The sequence below is a fragment of the Squalius cephalus genome, assembly GCF_949319135.1.
Source record: "Squalius cephalus genome assembly, chromosome: 10".
Taxonomy (NCBI): Eukaryota; Metazoa; Chordata; class Actinopteri; order Cypriniformes; family Leuciscidae; genus Squalius; species Squalius cephalus.
Window position 1 is genome coordinate 30,354,695 of NC_137131.1, and position 25,030 is coordinate 30,379,724.

The window sequence follows — 25,030 nt, forward strand, 5'->3', positions numbered from 1 at the left end:
AAAGCATCAAAAAAGAATATTAAAGTTTGAAGCGTTGCCACGGTAACCGTATTAAAGATATGAAAAATCCTTTCACAGGTCTACATCTGCCGTGTGTCTACATTATACACAAAGGTTGAAGCAAATCGGGTAAAAATAAGAGGGTGATTTCAAAGCATTTTGAAAGTGACACACTTCCTGCTGCCAGTTGGTGGCGCTATAACTTTGACTCACAATAGTCACATCCATGTGATCGGCCTCTTACAACGAACACACTGCTGAAGTTTCATCAAGATCAGTTAATGTATGCAGAAGTTATAACACACTTCCTGTGTCCCATTATTCACCATAAATTCGTTTCCTCGCCACGGCCAAACCGTTCGAGATATCAAAAATCCGTTCGCAAGAATTCATCCTCAATGTCTTGACTTTATTCTCACCGAGTTTGGTGGCGATCGGATGAAATCCCTAGGAGGAGTATTTCACATTCCATTGTATGCGTTTTCCAAACAACGTATAATAACCGACTTCCTGTTGGGCTTTTGTAAAACTTAGAGCACGAAAGTTGTTCGGCCCGATGAGATCTATATGTGTACTGAGTTTCATATTAATACATGCAAGCGTGTTTGATTTATGGACCAAGTTTTCGGACCCCATTCCAGGGGGCGCTGTCGAGCCCCCCTGCCACGCCCCGGTACCAGCTTCAGCCCGGCCCTGATGGCCGCAGGTTCTGACGTGTGTGCAAAATTTCAAGAGTTTTTGAGCATGTTAAGGGCCCCAAAAGTGGCAAAAAGGCAAAAAAAAAAATAATGAAGAAAAAGAAAAAAAAATATAGCTGCGAGCAGCGATTACGGGCCCAAGCCGGTGGCACCGCAACCCTGTTGCCTTTAGTTACCTAAAGGCACCGGGGTGGCGGTGCCACCGGCTTTGGCCCTTCATCGCTGCTCGCAGCTATATTTTTATATATATATATATATATATATATATATATATATATATATATATATATATATATATATATATATATATATATATAAGACAGAAACCTTATTACCTTATTCTGATTTTATGATACACTCAAAATATTCCACAACAAATCTTTTAAATTTAATGTAAAAATAAAAACGAAAGTAAGCACTGTTGGGCTCACGTAACCCTCTCATTAGAATCAAAATGTTTCAGCATTTGCGATGTATTTGGATGCTAAACTATTCTTTATTATAGGCTTTGTTCTTCACTCGTGTTCCAATATCGACGGAAAAAATCATCCTCTTCACACGCGCAAAAATGTGCTTGAAACATCACAGTGGTGCGGTGCTTACTGTGAATGTACGAATTGTACTACTGACTATTTAGAGCAGTGTAATTTTTATATGTTAGGTTAACTATTTTATTATTATATTTTATTAAGGCTATAATGAACAGGCTGCGATGTCAAGATTGCAATACTGGAATGTGTGTTTGTGTGTTTGTGTGTGTGTGTGTGTGTGTGTGTGTGTGTGTGTGTGTGTGTGTGTGTATATGTGTGTTCATGTTTTTCTATCCCGGTGGGGACTTCAACCTGAATGCACACAGACTCATGGGGACTCATGTCACAGTGGGGACCTAAATAGAGGTCCCCATGGGTAAACAAGCTTATAAATCATACAGAATGAGTTTTTTTGGAAATGTAAAAATGCAGAAAGTTTTCTGGGATAGGTAGGTTTAGGGGTAGGGTTAGTGTGAGGAGATAGAATATACAGTTTGTACAGTATAAAACCATTAAGTCTATGGAGAGTCCCCACAAAGATAGTAAACCGTGTGTGTGTGTGTGTGGTGTGGGCGCGATTGAACAGTGGACACATAAAAACATACTCCGTCATTATACAGGACGACATTCAAACTGCAAAGTGTTAACTTATATGTGTGTACAGTCGCAATAAAACACAACATTGTGCTTTTGTAAAATAATTTCAAGCAATCCACCCCCCGAAAGGCGCTAATTGTAAAATTAAACTAAAATGCTCATGGCTGCACGGGCATTCATAACGGTGCGCATCCACGGCGAGGAACGAGCAGAACAGAGTGAATGTTTTTCAGTTAATTCCTACTTCCATAGGAATTCATTTGAAACGCTCGCTCAACCACTATCAATGTCAGTGTGGACGAGCATATTTTACTTTCGTTTTTAAGTTGGCGATTCAAAAGCCCCCAGCGGTGTCACACATAGATTAACCAGTGGTAAAATATTCTCACCGTCACAAACCTAGTATATTTTTATGTAGATACAATAGGCCTACCTGATTTTGAACACAAGAGGGCAGTATAGCCCTATGTATGACTTGACTTTTATGGGACTAAATAGTACAATTACTATTTTTAAACTTATAAATAATTATTAAATTGGAAAAGAAAAGAATAAAATGGGTTTAGTTGTGATATTTTTATACTTTTATATAGAAATAAATGGTTTAATTACATTTTTAGAAGATGAGGCTTTAAGTGTTACTTTACTTTAGTCCCTCACTATAGCAAAACCATTTGAGATGTTTAATATCCGTTCACAATTTAGCATCTTTAATGTATTTTCATCATTTTGAAAAAGTTTGGTGTGAATAAAATAAACCAGTTAGGAAGAGTAGCTAAAAACTCAGAGTCTGAAATATCCAAAAAATCCACATTCAAACCAAAATATCTGACTTCCTTTTGCTCTGAGCTAATAACTGTAAATTAGAAAGTTGTCCGGCTCGGTGAGACCAATATATATACTGATTTTTGTAACTGTTGGTAAAACTAACCCACCCACTTTTGTCAAACGCATGTTGAAAGTGACACACTTCCTGCTGCCAGTTGGTGGCGCTATAACTTTGACTCACGATAGTTACATCCATCTGATCTGCCTCTTACCACGAACACACTGCTAAAGTTTCATCAAGATCAGTTAATGTATGCAGAAGTTATAACACTTCGTCTCCTCTCTTTTCTCGCCATAAATTTGTTTCCTCGCCACGGCCAAACCGTTCGAGATATCAAAAATCCGTCCGCAATTTAGCATTCTCAATGTCTTGACTTCATGCTGACTGAGTTTGGAGGTGATTGAATGAATTCTCTAGGAGGAGTACATCGCATTCCACAGCAAGCGTTTTCCAAACAACCCATAATAGCCGACTTCCTGTTGGGCTGGCGTGAAACTTGACAGAGGGAAAGTTGTTCAGCCCGATGAAATCTATATGTGTACCGAGTTTCATATTAATTCATGCAAGCGTGTTTGATATATGGACCAAGTTTTCAGACCCTGTTCAAGAGGGCGCTGTTGAGCCCCCCTGCCACGCCCGTTTCTGAAACTTTTCACATGTCTACTGGCTAATAAGTGTTATGTGTCTGTCGAGTTTCATCCAATTTCAAGCATGCTAAGAGTTTCAAACGCATCCGAAAAGAATATTAAAATTTGATGCGTTGCCACGGCAACAGTATCTAAGATATCAATAATCCTTTCACAGGTCTACATCTGCCGTGTGTTTACATTATACACATAAAGTTTGAAGCAAATCGGGTAAAAGTAAGAGGGTGACTTCAAAGCATTTTGAAAGTGACACACTTCCTGCTGCCAGTTGGTGGCGCTATAACTTTGACTCACAATAGTCACATCCATGTGATCGGCCTCTTACAACGAATACACTGCTGAAGTTTCATCAAGATCAGATAATGTATGCAGAAGTTATAACACACTTCCTGTGTCCCATTATTCGCCATAAATTAGTTTCCTCGCCACGGCCAAACCGTTCGAGATATCAAAAATCTGTTCGCAAGAATTCATCCTCAATGTCTTGACTTTATTCTCACCGAGTTTGGTGGCGATCGGATGAAATCCCTAGGAGGAGTATTTCACATTCCATTGTATGCGTTTTCCAAACAACGTATAATAACCGACTTCCTGTTGGGCTTTTGTAAAACTTAGAGCACGAAAGTTGTTCGGCCCGATGAGATCTATATGTGTACTGAGTTTCATATTATTACATGCAAGCGTGTTTGATTTATGGACCAAGTTTTCGGACCCCATTCCAGGGGGCGCCGTCGAGCCCCCCTGCCACGCCCCGGTACCAGCTTCAGCCCGGCCCTGATGGCCGCGGGTTCTGACGTGTGTGCAAAATTTCAAGAGTTTTTGAGCGTGTTAAGGGCCCCAAAAGTGTCAAAAAGGCAAAAAAAAAAATAATGAAGAAAAAAAAAAAAAATAATCCTTACGGAAACAATAGGGCCTTCGCCCTTTCAGGGCTTGGGCCCTAATAATCCTTACGGAAACAATAGGGCCTTCGCCCTTTCAGGGCTTGGGCCCTAATAATAATAATAATAATCCTACCGGAAACAATAGGGCCTTCGCCCTTTCAGGGCTTGGGCCCTAATAATAATAATAATAATCCTACCGAAAACAATAGGGCCTTCGCCCTTTCAGGGCTTGGGCCCTAATAATAATCCTTACGAAAACAATAGGGCCTCCGCCCTTTCAGGGCTTGGGCCCTAATAATAATCCTAACGAAAACAATAGGGCCTTCGCCCTTTCAGGGCTTGGGCCCTAATAATAATAATCCTACCGAAAACAATAGGGCCTTCGCCCTTTCAGGGCTTGGGCCCTAATAATAATAAAATATAGCTGCGAGCAGTGATTGCGGGCCCAAGCCGGTGGCACCGCCACCCTGGTGCCTTTAGTTACACTAAAGGCACCGGGGTGGCGGTGTCACCAGCTTGGGCCCTCCATCGCTGCTCGCAGTTATATTTATATATATATATATATATATATTATATTTTTTGGATGCTAAACTATTGTTTATTATAGGCTTTGTACTTCACTCACGTTCCAATATTGAAGGGATAACTTCACATGCTCTTCACATGCGCAAAAATGTGCTTGGAAACATCACAGTTGAGCAGTGATTTCTGTGAATAGTATGAATTGTACTACTGTCTATTTAAACAGAGTAGTGTAATTTTTATATGTTAGGTTGACTATTTTATTATTATATTTTATTAAGGCTATAATGAACAGGCTGCGATGTCAAGATTGCAATGCTGGAATGCACAATATGTTGTTGTTGTGTTTGTTTGTTTGTGTGTGTGTGTGTGTGTGTGTGTGTGTGTGTGTGTGTGTGTGTGTGTGTGTGTGTGTGTGTGTGTGTGTGTGTGTATGTGTGTGGCGCTGGCGCGATCGAACAGTGGAAACATAAAAATATAGGTTACTCCGTAATTTTGTTCATACAGGACATCATTTAAATTGCAATGTGTTTACTTATATTTATGTACACTCACAATAAAACACAACATTGTGCTTTTGTAAAAAAACATTCAAGCAATCCCACCCCTGAAATGGTGCTATTTTTAAAATGAAACTAAAATGCTCACGGCTGCATGGGCAATATGTGTCTACAGCGAGGAACGAGCAGAACAGAGTGAATGTTTTTTAGTTCATTCCTACTGGACGTCCATATTTCACTTTCGCTTTTAAGGTAGCGATTTAAAAGCCCCCGCCGCGCTGTCACACATCGATTAACCAGTGGGAAAAAATTCTCAGTCACATCGCTAATATATTTATATATAAATACAATATACAATGGGCCTACCTGATTTTGAACACAAGAGGGCAGTATAGCCCTATGCATGACTTTTTTTTTTTACTAAATAGCGCATTCTGGTTCCTCCAAAAGTGGCAAAAAGGCAAAAAAAGAATAATAATAAAAAAAATAAAAACAAAAATCTTACCGGAAACAATAGGGCCTTCGCCCTTTCAGGGCTTGGGCCCTAATAATAAATAATCCTACCGAAAACAATAGGGCCTTCGCCCTTTCAGGGCTTGGGCCCTAATAATAATCCTAACGAAAACAATAGGGCCTTCGCCCTTTCAGGGCTTGGGCCCTAATAATAATAATAATCCTACCGAAAACAATAGGGCCTTCGCCCTTTCAGGGCTTGGGCCCTAATAATAATAATAATAATAATAATAATAATAAATAATCCTACCGAAAACAATAGGGCCTTCGCCCTTTCAGGGCTTGGGCCCTAATAATAATAATCCTAACGAAAACAATAGGGCCTTCGCCCCTTCAGGGCTTGGGCCCTAATAATCTTAACGAAAACAATAGGGCCTTCGCCCTTTCAGGGCTTGGGCCCTAAAAATAAATAAATAATCCTTATGAAAACAATAGGGCCTTCGCCCTTTCAGGGCTTGGGCCCTAAAAATACAAATCTCAAGCTATTGGGACGAATCGAACAGATTTTTCAAATGAACACGCATCAGATATTTTGTATACATTTGCAATATTTACTGTAAAAAGATTTGAATGAACAAATATAGAACCATAATTGGAAAACTACTGTGAATGAAATATTCAACCAAATACAGTAAGAGTCGGTCAACATATTCTAATGCGGAATTTCTGCTCAGTTCAACGTGTATCGTATACATGGGAAAGAATATGGTCAATGAAAGAGCAGCACAGGTCTCATCAGAGGCTAATGTTCTTCTTGGCCTTCCTTCCCCTCCTTTTCCTCATTCACCTCTTCTCACTTGTATGATTGTCCAATTTGAACACTTTCTACTTGGTATTCAAAGCTAAAGAACTTATTTGTAGCCAATTTTATACATCTTAAGATTCTAACATTTGCATTTTGCTTACTAGTTTTCACATGGTGATAATTGACCTGAGCTCAGGTTGTTGACATTTACAATAATTATTGAATGTAGTACTTCCTATGAGCACATGGTGTATAATTCTGAATTTCTGTTTATAGTGGAAAAAAAAAAACATGAATATTGTTTTGTGAAAATAGCCTTCCTTTTAGAATGCTTGCACACCACAACCCATTCTATTAGCCAAACAATTAAAAACTGTTTCACTAATTTGCATGATTTCCTTCGTATTCCAAACTATTCTTGGATCAAGGGCACAAAGAAGCACCCACAGTCTGCTCTTGAACAGGCAGTGGAGTCTATGGGAGCTCACCTGAGTGCATACACCTCTCGCGAACACACTGCTTATTACATGAAGACCCTTGCCAAGGACTTGCCTAAAGGTTAGAGAACAAACAACTGAACTATGAAATAGACCCATTTCTCAAACAGACACAATTTATTTATGCTAATGTATATTAAGATCTAAAATGGTATTTTAAGATCTTACTAATGATGTCTCTTTATTGTGTTGTTCCCTCTAGCGGTGGAGCTGTTGGCAGAAGTAGTGCAGAGCTCATCTTTGAGTGAGGCTGAGATGGAGCAGCAGAGGAATGTGGTGCTAAGAGAGCTGGAAGAGGTGGAAGGTAGCTTGCAGGATGTTTGCCTGGATCTGCTTCATGCTACTGCTTTCCAGGGTACTCCTCTGGGCCATAGTGTTCTTGGTCCCTCTGTCAATGCCAGGTATGCACACAGCTTTCAGGATGCAAGATATTGTATTTCATGTTTCAAATGCTTGACCCGTGTGTCATTCAGATTGAAAGACGTCATGTAAATACCTCAGTTGATCGGATTGAGCTTGATCCGAATTCATTTTTGATCGGATTGAAAGGTGTGTGTGTGTGTGTGCGTGTATGTGTGTAGACCTGAAATAATCCAATCAATAAGAAAAAAAACTGAGCATGTAAATGCTTGAATACAACTATCTTCTTAATCGGTTTAAAAAATACCTTGAGCACATGCGCAATGCTGTGATTTTGTATATGTTTACAAGAGCCCTTTTATAATAAGATCTGTTTACATACGTTTGACTTTTTAAGAGCATGCATGTTTATTTATTCGTTACGAATTGGTCAGTGGAGGAGACTGATCATTTCCAAAATATTTGCAAAAAATCTCTTCTGACATATTTGTCAGCTTTCCTTTAAGGCATGTCATCAAGGGCAAAAAAAAAAAAAACGATCATGCTCACGGTAGCTGCGGTGACATTTATCGGCTTCTCAATGCAGTGACGGGGGCACAGTGGTGAAGTTTTTTTTCCGAAATGCATAAATGGACACAAATGAAAATATGTGAAACTGCAAAGTTTAGAGTTCATATAAACAAAACTTTTAGTATCTGAAATCGGATTGGATTAATTCGGATTGATGAAAATAAGTGCATGTAAATATGGTTGTCAAATGAACCAGTACTATACCAGGTATATTCGATAGATGCTGCATTCAAATACTGTCATTCATGTTTGTTTGAGTGCTCTCTGAGCATCAAAGATTTCTATTTACAGCATAATTTAGCTTTGTAGCCAATCGCAATCATATCTGTTCAGACCGTGAACACAATGGCCTATCAGAGGAGCTAGTCAGTGTGTTAGAATCCACTTGTCACCACTGAAAACGTAAAAGTTTTTGTTCAACACGAGCCACACGCTGGCAAGTCTTTTCACTTTAACCAGCAAAGTGTAAAAACGATGTAAATGCGATATTCATTGTACAATTAAAAAAGCTTTTTTTATTATATATATACACTGCTCAAAAAAATTAAAGGAACACTTTGAAAACACATCAGATCTCAATGGGGAAAAATATCATGCTGGATATCTATACTAATATGGACTGGGTAATGTGTTATGAACGAAAGGATGCCACATCGTTTGATGGAAATGAAAATGATCAACCTACAGAGGATTGAATTCAAAGACACCCCGGAAATCTAAGTGAAAAAATGATGCAGCAGGCTTGTCAATTTTGCTGAAATTTCATTGCAGCAACTCAAAATGGTACTCAGTAGTTTGTATGGCCCCCACGTGCTTGTATGCATGCCTGACAACGTCGGGGCATGCTCCTAATGAGACGACGGATGGTGTCCTGGGGTATTTCCTCCCAGATCTGGACCAGCGCATCACTGAGCTCCTGGACAGTCTGAGGTGCAACCAGGTGATGTCAGATAGACTGAAACACAATGTCCCAGAGGTGTTCTATTGGATGTAGGTCAGGTGAGCGTGGTGGCCCTTCAATGGTAACATTCCTTCATCCTCCAGGAACTGCCTGCATGCTCTCGCCACATGAGGCCGGGCATTGTTGTGCACCAGGAGGAACCCAGGACCCACTGCACCAGCATAGGGTCTGACAATGGATCCAAGGATTTCATCCCGATACCTAATGGCAGTCAGGGTGCCATTGTCTAGCCTGCAGAGGTCTGTGCATCCCTCCATGGATATGCCTCCCCAGACCATCACTGACCCACCACCAAACCGGTCATGCTGAATGATGTTACAGGCAGCATAACATTCTCCACGGCTTCTCCAGACCCTTTCCTGTCTGTCACGTGCTCAGGGTGAACCTGCTCTCATTTGTGAATACCACAGGGCACCAGTGGCGGACCTGCCAATTCTGGTGTTCAATGGGAAATGCCAATCGAGCTCCCTGGTGCTGGGCAGTGAGCACAAGGCCCACTAGAGGACGTCGGGCCCTCAGGCCACCCTCATGAAGTCTGTTTCTGATTGTTTGGTCAGAGACATTCACACCAGTGGCCTGCTGGAGGTCATTTTGTAGGGCTCTGGCAGTGCTCATCATGTTCCTCCTCGCACAAAGGAGCAGATACCGGTCCTGCTGATGGGTTAAGGACCTTCTACGGCCCTGTCCAGCTCTCCTAGAGTAGCTGTCTGTCTTCCTGGAATCTCCTCCATGCTCTTGAGACTGTGCTGGGAGACACCGCAAACCTTCTGGCAATGGCATGTATTGATGAGCCATCCTGAAGGAGCTGGACTGCCTGCGCAACCTCTGTAGGGTCCAGGTATCGCCTCATGCTACCAGTAGTGACACTGACCCTAGCCAAATGCAAAACTGGTGAAAAACAGTCCGAAAAGATGAGTAGGGAAAAAATGTCAGTGGCCTCCACCTGTAAAACCATTCCTGTTTTGGGGGTTGTCTCACTGTTGCCCATCTAGTGCACCTGCTGTTAATGTCATTAACACTAAAGCAGCTGAAACTGATTACCAACCCCCTCTGTTACTTAACTGACCAGATCAATATCCCAGGAGTTTAACTGACTTGATGCTATTCTCTGATTAAAAAGCGTTCCCTTTATTTTTTTGAGCAGTGTATATAACAGGAGTTTCTGATAGTGCAGAATTCAGTGAACTTGCACTTTAGAGATTGACAGCCTTATTGATTATAAAGCTCTTCTCTTGCTTTGTTTATTACCCATTCACAATTTGAGTTTAGTTTAGTTTTCATGCTGCTTAGTACACTGCAAAGTTTCTGGATTGACAACCATATTTAAATGCGCAATTGAATCGAAAACTGCGATGAAGGACAGTGATAACCAAAGGATGACATGAAACAGGACAACATTATTAAAATTACTTAATTCAACGTTTTTGCTCTAGTACCAAGAACAACCCTACTTGTAAACATACCCAATGAAACATGTTCCTAAAGGAAATAATGTTTTTTTGTTTGTACTCTTGAATTTTCAAGGACACTAACTCGTAATGATTTGGTGGAATACATCAATAGCCATTATAAAGCTCCTCGCATGGTCCTGGCTACAGCTGGAGGTACTGCTCTTGAACTATTATCAAACTTGAAAAGCCACAGACAGCAAAGTTTATCGCTTAAATACTGTCTTTCTGTTCCGCTGTAGGAGTGAACCATGATGACCTTGTGGCTCTGGCTAAGCAGCATTTCAGTGGTGTTTCTTTTGAATACGAGGGTGATGCTGTACCTGTTCTGTCCCCATGCCGTTTCACTGGTAGTGAGGTATGAATTGCGTGTATGTGTGAGAGAGCCTCATTTTTTGCCATTACTTGACTTGCCGTTGGTCTGATCCTGTCTTGCTTTCAGATTCGTATGCGTGATGATGCAATGCCACTAGCACATGTTGCTATTGCTGTAGAGGGAGCTGGAGCTGCAAGTCCTGATATTGTGCCACTCATGGTTGCCAATTCCATTATTGGCAGCTATGACATCACATTCGGAGGTGGCAAGGTTAGTTTATTACATTGGTTAAACTTCTTTCTCCTTAACTTTTTTTTTTGCATGTATTGAGTAGAAGTATGATTCTAGGTACCTTGTGATTTGATTCTGATTAACTTAAGGGATTCTTGATTTCTCTTGCAATCTTTTGCAAGATGGCTCCTGGAAAATTCTAGTATGAGAGGCTTTCTTTCTGTTTTAATGAAATGCAGCATAGAGCAACCTTAAAACTTGGCCATTGTAAATCAGTTTGTCTCTTGATTTCTCCATGCACAGGAATGATATAACTGATGATTATTTTCATGCCGCTATACTATTTTGTCTAAATAGAAAAAATTTATAAAAATAAAAAACTTTTTATATTTTTATAGCTTTTTATATATTACGTGCTACCAGTGAATCTGGGCATCAACATTATAGTGCACAATATGAAAAAAAAATATTTCATATTTTTAAAGAATAAACTTGAGTTCGATGACAAAATTAATCTAAGGGTAAAAATAGGGAACATTAACATAATATCCAGTATTGACCAATGTATGTTCAATATCAGTACATTGTATTGTTATTGGCAACATGCAAAATAACTGATATGGTACCAATATAAAAGCCTGAGCTTTCAAATACTGTCATTGGCAACATGCAAAATAACTGATATGGTACCAATATAAAAGCCTGAGCTTTCAAATACTGTCAATTACATCATGAAATTGATGCCATTCAATGTCCATAACTTGTTAGTCTACTAGAAAAAGTAATTTGAGCGAAGCATTTTACTGAATACATTCAATATACTTTTACTTAACCTGTTAGTGATGTATTATGTTTATATTGTCATGAAAATGACATACAGACACCTTTTATAGTAGTATTTGTTATAGTTTTTATTTTACGTACCGTCTCTAGTTTAAACTCTAATGCCGGGCATAAACAATGGAAATAATTTTTAATTGTAAATTAGCTAAGCATGGTACAAATTGTAATTTATCAAGTAAAATGGTGGTTGCATTATGATCATGTCTTTATTTGTATGCTGTATACAGAACTTAAGCAGTCGTCTTGCTCGCCTGGCTGCAGAGCTGAACCTGTGTCACAGTTTCCAGGCTTTCCACTCTTCATACAGTGACACTGGACTGCTGGGTATTTATTTTGTTACAGACAAACATAAAATAGAGGACATGATGCATTGGGCTCAGAATGCCTGGTAAGTCACTGGCATGCCTTCAGCTATTCCTGACAGTATATACAATTGTCATCTGATGTGTTATAGTCCTATTTGAGGTGATTAATACGTGCTGTTGATGTTTCTGTATTACAGGATGAATTTGTGCACCACAGTGACTGAGAGTGATGTGGCTCGAGCCAAAAATGCTTTGAAAGCTAGCTTAGTGGGACAACTCAATGGTAATAAACTCAAACATACTCATTACCCATGCACATTCTATACATTCTCTCTCTTTGCATCAAATCTATGTATTTAGCACAGATTCAGTTGTATTTTAGTACAAGTGTGGGTATCTGCAGGTTGGAGTAATGAGCGTGATGATGTGGAGAATTTTTATCATTGGTCTTAAAAGCTGTCTGTCAGGGTGTGGGGTAGGGTTAGGTTTTTTTTTCTGTAGCAGTTCACTTTTTGGCACGACCTTTAAGGTCCTTGCACACTGAGTCCGAAATTTTCGCACGTTAAAAAATAAATATGACCTCACGTTGTTTCAATCATGTTTGCACACTGCCTCCGAAACTTTCGCCAAAAAATAATTCGGATCGGGTTCGTTTTTTACATTTTTATTTTTTATTTCGTTTTTCGCATCCGTAGCAAGCATTTAGAGAGGTGTTTTGACAATTCAGAGCCACCGAATGACGAATATGAAAAAACGCATACCAAAATTTTGGACTCCGACCTGCAGCTATCCCTTGTCTCTTTTAGTACGGTGATCATTTTGTGTTTTTTTAAAGGTACACTATGTAACTTTTTTCCATCTAGCGGTTAAAAAACAAAACTGCATGCATTTTGCGGAAAAAACATTTTGGTTGTGCTTCAGCTCTGCGTGACTGCAGATGATTATGGTTATCCTACTGTTCATTAAAACATTAACTACTAGGCCTTTAGAGATATAACCAGTTTAGATGGAAAGGATCTCAAGCTGACTCGCTCAAGACATTACTTTAGCCTACACCCATTAATAGACAGTGCATCCTTGAAAATAAATTCCAGCACAGCGCTACAACCATCAAAATGAAATGACTTCACAATAGATAATGCTTTACAATCAACTCTGTTAGAGAGCTACATATGGTAATGTAGAATATAATCTGTGAAATAAAATACCTTACTTGCAAAACAGCATCTCCGTTTCACAACGTGTACAACATTTTAAATTCCTCAGTTCTTGCCATCTCTGAAAAGCCAAACCAATGTTGATTCATGTTTTATTATAAAATCTGTCATGTTCTCTTCTGTCCTGCAGACTAACCTATGCCACTCCCACATCACATAACTATCAAAGTACCTGTTTGGCATCTCAGAGTCAAGACAGCTGCCTTCTAAAAATCAGCATCCTTAGAGACAATTTGTACAACTTGTAATGTCAGTGGAGAAAGTCATAGTTCATCGTAATATAAATAATTTACATAATTCACCCGCTATATTGATACATTTAGCAATATTGTAACACATAGTAATTTGTAATTGTACCTTAACTGGTCAAGAACAAAACAAAAAAATAAAACAGAAATGGCATTGTTATTGGCAGATAACAGATTACTGTATCTATCTATATTGGAAATAAAAAATGGTATCGAGCCATCCTTACTACTAATATGACAAGCACATTAGTTTTACTCAAGCTATAGCAAGTATTTGTGTGAAAAAATACCTTTTTATTTTTTTTTATTTTTTTTTTAACCAAGTTAGTCTCATGTCACTCTGAGGATTATTTCAAAATCTAATCTGCATTGTAGTTGGGCTTGTTTCATTGTGATTGTCTGATATTATAACATGTAATCGCTTACTACTACTTGACACATAATCCGAATATTTAAAACTGAATATCTTTACTTATTATCGCTGTTGAAACAAGCCCAAAGACAACGTAACACGTTGCCTCACAGTGTGACGTAACCTAACGTAATCTTTGCAAAACACACGCTTTTCTTTTTGGTCAAATACTGTACACGCAAGTAATTTCTGGTGCTCACATGTATTCTATAACTAATTTTCAGTTAAGGTATTGGAGAAAATTATTTTTTTTATCCATTGTCCAATAATATATTATGTGCACCAACAGTAGGGCTAGTAATACAGATTCTTCACTTTTTTTTTTTTTAAACTAATAATAATTATAATATATACATTTCCCCTTTCTATCAGACTACTTCTATCTATAATATCCTTCTTTCTGTTCTCAGGAACTACACCTGTTTGTGATGACATTGGCAGGCACATATTAAATTATGGTCGCCGCATCCCATTGGCAGAGTGGGATGCCAGAATTGAGGTAAATTGTCCACGTTAACAATCCCACAGTGGATGAGTGACTGCACTGTTTGAGGTTAATTTGCCATTTTGTTTTTGTCTTGCTAGGCTGTGACTCCCAGGATTGTCCGTGATGTCTGCTCTAAATACATCTATGACAAATGCCCAGCTGTGTCTGCAGTCGGTGAGTCCATTTATTTTTATATTTAATATAAATTTTTATATTTTTTGCAATTCTACATTGAAATGAATAAATGTGTGCTGCTTTTTTATATTAGCATGTCATATAACTGATGTCATATAAATGTCTGCATATATATGTTTTTTATTTTACCATCTGCTCTCATGATTCCTGAACTTTTTGTTCTAAACTTAATCAATAGATAAGCTTACCATTTCGATGATCAGATTAATCAATTTCTAATCATTAACATCCCTAATATGGTTATTTTCTGGATCTAGCTGCAGCTTATTTATGGACAGTTGGTCCAATGATTAATTCTGCTATCATAATTTAATAGATAGAAATTGCTACACATCCAACCCAAATGCTGTGGTATTGAAATTAGTATTAAGAGTCATGAAAATTCACTTGTATTTTTTTTGTTTTGTAACCTTTCATACTTTTCTTTCTCTATGCAGGTCCAGTAGAGCAGCTGCCAGATTATAACAGAATGAGAAGTGCTATGTACTGGCTCCGATTTTAAATGTTCCTTGGGCTGTCAGCTCTGCAATTTTTGTCCTCTCGTCGTATCCATACCCTTATCTTGTATGAATTTGATGGGTAGCATAGTTGTCATCTCTTTCCAAAGCTCAGATGAAGAGGAATAATTTGGTACATATACATCTGGAATGTCCGACATGGGGCAGAGCTATTTATGAATTTGTGGTTTTATTTGTCCTTTTTGTATATAGCAATAGCTCTCAAACCAACTTCAAATAAAACCCTGTCACATCTAGTGTTTGATTTGTTTCAGTTGCTTCATGAAAAAGTAACTCATTCAGCTTCTAAATGGGTTGTAAACTTATTTGTGGGTTAAGGAGAGAAGGGAAGGTGTATTTGTTAAAGAAATAGTTAAAGAATATAGGACGTTTACATGACAGCTTTTAAAATATTTTAAGGATGATTGATTATTTTTGCTACTATCAACATACACAAGCACACATACCATTTAAGTTTTGCATTGGGGAGCATTCTGTCAATCTAGTGATTGTTAAAGGAGCTACAGTTCAAAAAATCAGATACATTAAGCAAACTTGTCCACACATATTTTATTGTACAGGGACTGCAATATTTGATGTGACAGAAATGGAGTGACGTAATCAAATATTTGTGCAACCGCAGATTACACAATCTGTAAAGCAAACACTTTGACTTTATCAATTTATTTAAATAGTTCATTCTAAACTTAGCCCAATTTAACAGCGAATCCACAAGGTAACGCTTTAAAAACAATGGATTTAAGATCAACAGTTGACTTGGTCTCAGGAGGTCTGGTCCATGTTTACTACTTTTTTCCTCAGAGTAAGGAAAGTTAAACATGTATAACTTTGAAAAAAATTAGAACTGCTTCTCTATCATCAACCACACTATAGCCTGCCACATACGAAATTGAGTCAAAACCAGTGACTGCTTTTTATATAGAACTAGTTTATGACTCAATTTTGCATTTATGCATCATAAAACATTCTAATATTTTTAAAACCAAAATCTAATCAATTCAGCAAGCTTGGGTGTAAGGATTACACACAAATACATGTGAAGGGCAGTTGATTTACAATAAATAAAGGTACAGAATGTCTGGGACAGCAAAAGCACCAGGATCTGTCTCTCACGTTCAAAATTTACTAATACTATAAAACTCTCTGTAATCATAATTCTGTCACAGCAGCATTATTTCCAGCAAACAACGATGTTCGGATCATTCTCCAAACGCTCATCTATCTCCCTGTAACTCATCCCTGAAAATGCATGAAAGGAATAATGTCACTGGTTTAAAGGAAATTTCATGTGAAAAGCAATAACATAGCCAACTTAATACTTGCCTGTTTTGCAACAGATTTCATCATAACTATGGCAACCAGTGTAAAGTCTCGGTGGACGACTCCTATCATCTCTAACAACCTTGACTGGATACTTCTGCAGGCGCCGAATCAGACCTTTCATCAAGCCAAACTGAATCAACTTCCTGCAACAACAACATGAATAAAAGAAAAAAAAAGTAGAATATTTTATATAGCAAATTTACTTACAGCTCAAACTGGTACTTAACCAACAGCTAAATGAGCCAAAAACATTCTTAATATATAATCTTTATATATTGTTCTTCTGTAGTACAGAAAACAATACTAGCATGCCTTATTAGTTGCATGTTAATTTGGGGAATTTAAGCGTGAACCACAATCAAATTCAAATGGCCTTGCCTTTCATCCACCCTCTGTAGCTGGTGAGAATAGCGGGAACAGAGGTCACGCACAGTTGTACCTGGGGTCAAACCACAATACAACTGGAACACATCCCTGAGACTTGTCCTCTGGCCTGGTAACATAGTAAAATGTCTACTGTGAACTAAAACATTTCAATCTCATACACATACATGTATATTTACAATCTCTGTACTTGCTCACCTAGCTTACTGACGTAATGTAGACACTCTTCCTGAAGGCACTTCTTATCTATCAAGTTTTGTACTTTAGGTGTTGTGCAGTAAACATTTGAGTACTGTAGAATATGGAAACCAAAAACCAAAGTAAGAAAAATAATTTAGAATAAAATTTAGAATAAACAACAAAAACTTACCTGAAATATGGATACCAGAGTTACCACTTCATAATACCTGTGAAACAGTACCATTGTTCAGTCCATTACTCTTTAGCTGCTATTACATGTAAGAAATGTGTAGTTTTTGCAACACAACTATTGTAATGATCTATTAATGGTTTTAGTGCATTTCATTTTTACAACTTCATCAGGTGCTAGATTTTCATGCATTCATCATTGTATCATTCATCAGTGATGTCGAGGTATTTCCAAATTTCAAGAATAATCTGGGTTAAATACAACATGAACTCTGTCAGCAGCATCTATGGCATGCATTTGTACCAGAGTTTAAAAGCAGAAATGGCAAAATGCAAAGCAAAACCAAAGGTGCCAGAAATGTTTTGTATTTTTTTGATTTCCTTATCTACACTCCACTCCACATTTTACACTTTCTCCTCCGCGTTCACTGGAGAGAAATTTTGCACCAGGCTCGAGCCATGAATGTGTTGTCCCAATATCAATGATTATCAAAAAACATGTTAAACTTTGAATTTAGCATAGCTACGCTGGGCCAAATTGAAAGTGGCTGTGCCATGGTGATTTAAATGGTAATAAAAATTTAGAATCATAAAGATGGCCCTATGAGGGGAGATTTATATCTGATAACATATAGCCACTTAAGGGGTGAGCAATTTTAATTAAACTTAATGTTAATGAAACTAATATGAGAAAAATAACCCTGCTAGTTATTATTAATAATGCATTAGTGTTTTTGGAAAAGAAACATCTTTCGTAATTTTACATGTAAATGGGAACTGCCATTTAAGCTGCGCGAGATGAACAGTCAAACACTAGTAAACTGAAGCGCTTTGGAAGAGGATTCACTAACTCAACCAATCACATCTTATAAGAGATTAATCAGAGTTCTACTACTGGGCTGTTGAATGCTTGAATCTGACTGGTTGACAAACGTTCTAAGGTGTGCAATTATTTTCAGGGAAATGTACGGTTTTAAAAGTAGTTCCAGGCAGGTCTTGATCGCATTACAGTTCCGTATCACTTCTCCAAATGATTTCAGTTATTTCAAAGGTCCTTACAGCTTGCAAAAGAACAAAAACCCACAACAACACTGACCAAGCAAATAAATGTTTTTTTTGCCACAAAATTACATTTTATTATGTGCGGAAAGCACATACTCAATTTCTCCCACTTGGACGATTTTATCAGTAAAATAGTTTAACAATTTAAAAGCTTCATGAATTTCTCATTAGCGAGGTAATAACGGCTATGTTCTTGGAGCAGATAAATTTACAGTTTTGCTATTAGTAGAGATGCTGCTTCCGTTGAGAGTAAAAATGGAAAAGTTTTATGTACAGATGACAACTTTATCAAAACGATCCCCATTCACATGGATCCGCAAAATAAACAAGGATATCTGGGTGCATCTATTTTTTGATTTTACAGCAAAAAGTTGCTGCTTTATAAGAGAAATCAGAGAACAAATTCAGTCTATGGCACTTCTCATTCATTTCTATGGTTTCTGCAAACAGTGAAGGTTCTGCCCCCTGGAAGTCACATTTGTGGAATTTATTAACGAGACAATCTTGACATATGTGGCAGATAAATGCAAGTGCTCCTCCAAACATGAATCAGCACTGTGTATGCGCACATATTTCATGTCCTCTTCAAATGAATTATTTATGTGCAAATAAGGAGACTGACACAACGCTATGACTGACTGATCATGAATGGAATGACATGAATTATTCTGATATACAGAAGACAATGATGCAAACCGAAAATTCAAAGAAGATTGGAGGAAAAAACTATGCCTTTATTCTTTCTGTTAAACTGATGTGTTATTTGTTCAGAGTGCTTGTAAACATAATGAAAATATTATTAAAATGTGCTTCCTCATTTTTCATATAGACCAATAGCTCTGGATAGTTATAATGCTTATTTGTTGATATTTCTAAGAATAATTTATCAAAATGTATTTGATTTGTTAATGATAGTTTTTAGTAGTCTAATGATTTTTTTTTTTGTGATTTTGTTGTTATAGGATTATATTTTTTTTAATTTATCAAAGTGCACCTAGCTATGTTGTTTGTTTGTCTCTGCTCATATTAATATTCACATTAATATTCATTTGTTTGTATAATGAGTGTGTATGTTTACTATGTTTAATTGGTTGTTGTCTCCTCTCTTCCCACTCCCTATACTCCCACTTTTCCACAGCTTTACACACCCATTTCTGGAGTCTTTTTTCAAATCTGAGGTGTGAATGACAAATGATAAAACGGGGGTTTTATGACACTTTAAAGATATTTTTGTTTACTTATGTACTTTTATTATACTTTTTCCTAAATAAAAACTGCACTGAGCCAAAGCCATCAGAAAACAAATGGAGTAGAGAGTTAATCTGTATTTAACACAGAATATTCTTCTTAAGTTATTATTGAGATAATGACCGCAGCTCAAAACAGGAATAATATCATACTTACAATAAATTCTGAACAGCAATCCGCACCAAATTAAGCTCAACATCGGCCTCAGCAGAGATCTTTTGAATGTGTCGATACCCATCTACAAAGGGTAGGATCTGCAAACAAAGTAATCAAAATAATTATAAAAAATTATATAAATGAAATATTTCTGGCAACAAATTATATTTGAAGACAGTATGCCAAATAAAATAATATTATACCTGTATCACACTGCAAGTGAGTGGCACACAAAACAATGGCTATGGTCAGTATTACTAACTAAATTTTTGTGAAATCTTATTTGTAATATATCTAAATTGTAAAATCAAACCTTGTTGTATAACCAAACCTTAAGTGTTATAAACTGCTCAGATTAGTCTTGTTTCAGTCACACTGTGATAAAAAGTACAGTGTAATGTGACAGTGTGTTACTTTCTCCAAGCCGGACAATAGAACTATTTCAAACAATGGATACATTTTTCTTCTTTTTTTGTTTTCAGACATACTCCATAACAAAACACACTACAATACAAAATGCAGATTTTATGAAATTTATCATTTCTCCTGCTTCCAATGTGAACACTCTTGTATGGAAGTTTGTTTACGCCACAGAATAAAACATTTTAAAAGATAATTGCAACTTTTTCTCTCACAATTGCGAGTTTAAATCTCGCAATTCTGACAATTCTGACAGAATTGCGAGATATAAAGTCAGAATTGCATGATATAAACTCGCAATTGCATGTTATAAAGTCAGAATTGCAAGATATAAAGTCGCAATTGCGAGAAATAAACTCGCAATTCTGACTTTTTATCTCGCAATTGCGAGTTTATATTTCGCAATTCTTACTTTATAACATGCAATTGCGAGTTTATATCATGAAATTCTGAGAAATAAAGTCAGAATTGCGAGATTTAAACTCGCAATTGTGAGATAAAAAGTCGCAATTATCTTTTAAAATGTTTTATTCTGTGGCATAAACAAGCTTCCATAGCTTGTTTCCATAATAAAAATTGTTTTCCGCAATTCTGAGGGAAAAAAAGCCAGAATTGCGAGTTCATTTCTCGCAATTGTGACTTTATATTGCGCAATTCTGACTTTATAACTCACAATTCTGACTTTATATCACGCAATTCTGAGATAAAAAGTCAGAATTGTAAGATAAAAAGTCGCAATTACCTTTTTTATTTTTTATTCTGTGGCGGAAACAAGCTCTTGTTTGTTAACATGGGTGGCAAAAACAACAACAAAAACACCACGCTGCTCATGCATCACTAAAGGGCCCTACACACCCGGACGAATATCGGCGCGCGTTATTCGCCAGCGTTTTTCAACGCGTTTTTTGTGTTCACACCCAAGCGATTTTCACTGACGATGAGCCGAGTGAACATGCAAATTCATTCCCTGACATTAGATGGCGCTTAATGTAAAACAGAAACCACTCCAAAACAGTTCTCTTTTATCAAGATTTTTGTAGTCGCTGTCGCGTTTGTCATATAGTTCTTTATGTTCCGACACCAACGAGACCAGCAGCTCTACATTCATATTGCCTTGCATCTTCCTCGTCTTATTTCTTCCCGGCAGTGTAGGCGCTACTTGGCGTATATCTTCTTCGCCGTTACGTATGTGTGCTCGGCAAGACCGTTTTGTGTTTGAGCGCCCCCAAGTTGTGTTTTACTGTAACTTCAGAAGCTCCAGACACGTGAGCAAAAGCGCCAATCTCATTGGTCGGATAGTTTTTGACGCGGCGCGTCAAACCAAAAAAACGAACCCGAGGCGTTTTTTAAAAAATGACGCTTTTACGCGTGCCGTTTTTCGCGCCGGTGTGCACACTCACATTGGCGCCCTTTGTTTAGTCACGAGGCGTTAAACGTCGGCGAATATCGCGCGCAAAATTCGTCCCGGTGTGAACAGGCCTTAACACGTGCAATAAATCATAAGTCTGATTTACTTTTTTTTTTTTTTTAAGTCAAATAAAGACAGTAAACAGTGGGGAAGATTTTTTGTAGACCTGTTGTGTGGTGAGATCCCATTGTGACTTTATAAAGTGTTCTTTATTCTTGGTAAATACTGGTACATCATACTCCTGAACAACCTGAGGATCTTTCCTCTGTTCAATTAGCTTCAAGTGGATGGTGTTAGAGTCATCTGTTATGAGAGAGGGAGATAGGGTGATTATAAAAATGGCGAGAATCACTGACAGGGAAACAGAGAGATAGAAAATACATATATAACCAATAGGTAGGGTGCAGGCTCCTGTAACATTAAGTTCCTCAAGAAGTGTGGACAGGATAGGCAACAGCTTCTGTTTACTCTCCTCGTTTGAAATGAATCCACTCTCAAGCTAATCAAAACATTTTATGAAATGGTTAAGTGTTAGACCAACTTTTGAAGTACAGAAACTATAACAGAAATGCATATTAAATGATTTTTTACCTCCAGAGTTGTGAGGTAGCCGGACAGTTTTTTGACAATAGGTTCTAAAGCACATGTTTTTGTCCTGGCATCACAGACTAAACCCAAATTGAAGAGCAAGGCATTCCGGCTGTACTTCTTATGCTCAATGCACACTGGACAGCCAATCAGTTTCTTCTCCATGGCAGTCCTTAATCAGTTACACATATAAAACACAACCAGGTCTTTATCATTAACTCTAAAAGTCAATTTACACCAAATGTAAAAATCACAGATGTAAGGTGTATTTAAACCAATAGAGAAACCAGGAAAACACACACACACACACACGTCAGGTTCAATGGTTGCAGCTAAATACATTTAAAGCAAATCAGTTTACTTGTCAGTCAGTTTAATTCATAATTCATAATGTCCCCAAGTGGGGACAATTTTTAACCATGGAAGTAAAGCTCCAATATACATGAATGAGGAAAGACTGAAATCTGAAAACAATGGATTCAGAATTTATTGCTAAGCTTGAAAGATTAATGTACAGTAGTTTGAGTAACTTGAGATGACTTCTGCTGTTGAACCTTAAACATGCAAATTATCCCTTATGTTTTTGCCATACTAGGATAATTGTCTTATTGAAATGTGGATGTTGCCACCTAAGTAGTTTTTGTAAACATTTAGTAATTTACAAAATATTTTTGTAAATGGTCTGTGTGTGTGTATATACACTGACCTAAAGGATTATTAGGAACACCATACTAATACTGTGTTTGACCCCCTTTCGCCTTCAGAACTGCCTTAATTCTATGTGGCATTGATTCAACAAGGTGCTGAAAGCATTCTTTAGAAATGTTGGCCCATATTGATAGGATAGCATCTTGCAGTTGATGGAGATTTGTGGGATGCACATCCAGGGCACGAAGCTCCAGTTCCACCACATCCCAAAGATGCTCTATTGGGTTGAGATCTGGTGACTGTGGGGGCCATTTTAGTACAGTGAACTCATTGTCATGTTCAAGAAACCAATTTGAAATGATTCGAGCTTTGTGACATGGTGCATTATCCTGCTGGAAGTAGCCATCAGAGGATGGGTACATGGTGGTCATAAAGGGATGGACATGGTCAGAAACAATGCTCAGGTAGGCCGTGGCATTTAAACGATGCCCAATTGGCACTAAGGGGCCTAAAGTGTGCCAAGAAAACATCCCCCACATCATTACACCACCACCACCAGCCTGCACAGTGGTAACAAGGCATGATGGATCCATGTTCTCATTCTGTTTACGCCAAATTCTGACTCTACCATCTTAATGTCTCAACAGAAATCGAGACTCATCAGACCAGGCAACATTTTTCCAGTCTTCAACTGTCCAATTTTGGTGAGCTCGTGCAAATTGTAGCCTCTTTTTCCTATTTGTAGTGGAGATGAGTGGTACCCGGTGGGGTCTTCTGCTGTTGTAGCCCATCCGCCTCAAGGTTGTGCGTGTTGTGGCTTCACAAATGTTTTGCTGCATACCTCGGTTGTAACGACTGGTTATTTCAGTCAAAGTTGCTCTTCTATCAGCTTGAATCAGTCGGCCCATTCTCCTCTGACCTCTAGCATCAACAAGGCATTTTCGCCCACTGGACTGCCGCATACTGGATGTTTTTCCCTTTTCACACCATTCTTTGTAAACCCTAGAAATGTTTGTGCGTGAAAATCCCAGTAACTGAGCAGATTGTGAAATACTCAGACCGGCCCGTCTGGCACCAACAACCATGCCACGCTCAAAATTGCTTAAATCACCTTTCTTTCCCATTCTGACATTCAGTTTGGAGTTCAGGAGATTGTCTTGACCAGGACCACACCCCTAAATGCATTGAAGCAACTGCCATGTGATTGGTTGATTAGATAATTGCATTAATGAGAAATTGAACAGGTGTTCCTAATAATCTTTTAGGTGAGTGTGTGTATATATATATACCATTTATACAAATATTTATTATTGAACATTTGCTTGTGGATTTTCTCTTTTTGAGTATGCACTTTTTCGTTGCTTAACGCAATAAAAAATATATATATATATTTTTTTAAATTAAACTTACTAATTAAATTTTAGATCCACTGAAGCAAATAAAAAAAATCAAAAGCCTCTACTTCTTGTTTTTTGACAAGAAAACAAGCAGTACGTTCAAACTATTTTAACGTTTTATTTTTTAATGTGGAGCATGTTCGATGAAGACAAGTCATAACGGAGTCTGGTCTAGTTTAAGAAATTATTTTTAAAACGCACAAGCATATAGCGGATAGTTTTTAGTTTATTGGTGTTTGTGCTCTAAAACAGTCTAAAACAACAATGCAAATACAAATAAAATTGCAAGTGCAGCAATGAGATGACTTAAGTAAAGTTTAGTACGTACACGGTTATGAGCTTGTTCTGCAGTTCAGGTTTGGTGATGATGTACACCTGCACAGTATCAAAAAGTTCCCTCGAAATATATTCTTCCGGAACCTTCGATCAAACACAAATTGTATATAATTTGTTCCAATATAACCGGATAAACATTAATTTGCTTGTATGCATAATGGCAGTCTCGTTTGCAAACACAAAACCAGGCTGTAAAACATGCTGTAACGTTACTTATTCTGTTTCGCTCAAAAATATTTATTTCTATGATGTTACCTGATATGTGATCTTTGGTCCTAACGTTGGATGAAATTCACTGAAAAATATACAATCTATTCGTCTGTATGTACCCATGTTCAGTAATGTTGATGTACTCTTCTTCAGTGTGTTCACGGAAGGGTAACAAAATAACAAAATAGGTGCATACCGCCACCTACTGTGCTCCTCCGCCACTGATTTCTGTTTATATACTGTCAGAGCCTGTCTACGGAGAGCCTGCCCACTCAAGTCCTATTGTACCGAATTTTGGTTGTAGTTCCACCAGAGTTCCACTGGGGGCGATCGCCATGAGTGCAAAATGAATGGGAGTCAATGGGGCTAGACGGCTAAATTTGTCTCTTTCACCCGATTGCCGTTGAGAAA

At 37.8% G+C, this 25,030-nt stretch overlaps 2 protein-coding genes across 3 annotated transcripts in view; one reads left to right on the forward strand and one right to left on the reverse strand.

Moving 5' to 3' along the window:
• Positions 1 to 15,307, forward strand: part of uqcrc1 (ubiquinol-cytochrome c reductase core protein 1) — a 56,318-nt gene extending 41,011 nt beyond the window's left edge. The window contains exons 5-14 of the mRNA XM_079883263.1: positions 6,891 to 7,020; positions 7,162 to 7,360; positions 10,375 to 10,454; positions 10,541 to 10,656; positions 10,741 to 10,884; positions 11,916 to 12,076; positions 12,191 to 12,276; positions 14,281 to 14,369; positions 14,456 to 14,531; positions 14,990 to 15,307. Of these exons, the coding sequence (XP_079739389.1) occupies positions 6,891 to 7,020; positions 7,162 to 7,360; positions 10,375 to 10,454; positions 10,541 to 10,656; positions 10,741 to 10,884; positions 11,916 to 12,076; positions 12,191 to 12,276; positions 14,281 to 14,369; positions 14,456 to 14,531; positions 14,990 to 15,054 (1,146 nt within the window). The 3' untranslated portion in view covers positions 15,055 to 15,307. The remainder of the gene's footprint in view (positions 1 to 6,890; positions 7,021 to 7,161; positions 7,361 to 10,374; positions 10,455 to 10,540; positions 10,657 to 10,740; positions 10,885 to 11,915; positions 12,077 to 12,190; positions 12,277 to 14,280; positions 14,370 to 14,455; positions 14,532 to 14,989) is intronic.
• Positions 15,308 to 15,601: 294 nt separating this feature from the next.
• Positions 15,602 to 24,814, reverse strand: nprl2 (NPR2 like, GATOR1 complex subunit). Of its 2 annotated transcripts, XM_079883265.1 has the most exons (11): positions 24,665 to 24,814; positions 24,402 to 24,493; positions 22,032 to 22,200; positions 21,831 to 21,939; positions 21,607 to 21,743; positions 19,613 to 19,710; positions 17,148 to 17,184; positions 16,976 to 17,069; positions 16,772 to 16,886; positions 16,394 to 16,536; positions 15,602 to 16,309 (listed from the first exon to the last, which is right to left on the reverse strand). In XM_079883265.1, exons 1-11 carry the CDS (start codon positions 24,740 to 24,742, stop codon positions 16,242 to 16,244), a joined length of 1,140 nt encoding a protein of 379 aa, XP_079739391.1. In that variant the 5' UTR covers positions 24,743 to 24,814; the 3' UTR covers positions 15,602 to 16,241. The 2 variants fall into 2 exon arrangements, with proteins under 2 accessions (XP_079739391.1, XP_079739390.1); XM_079883264.1 differs by lacking the exon at positions 24,402 to 24,493 and having other exon boundaries at positions 24,665 to 24,719.
• Positions 24,815 to 25,030: the final 216 nt, after the last annotated feature.

What these genes read in the sequence shown, in the direction of transcription:
- nprl2 (XM_079883265.1), bottom strand. Translation starts at nt 24,742, where the DNA reads ATGGGTACATACAGACGAATAGATTGTATATTTTTCAGTGAATTTCAT. An exon ending in GCTACCTCACAACTCTGGAG is followed by an intron (nt 21,940 to 22,031) that starts GTAAAAAATCAT and finishes TGTTTTGATTAG; the next exon opens with CTTGAGAGTGGATTCATTTC. An exon ending in CTCTGGTATCCATATTTCAG is followed by an intron (nt 17,070 to 17,147) that starts GTAAGTTTTTGT and finishes CATATTCTACAG; the next exon opens with TACTCAAATGTTTACTGCAC.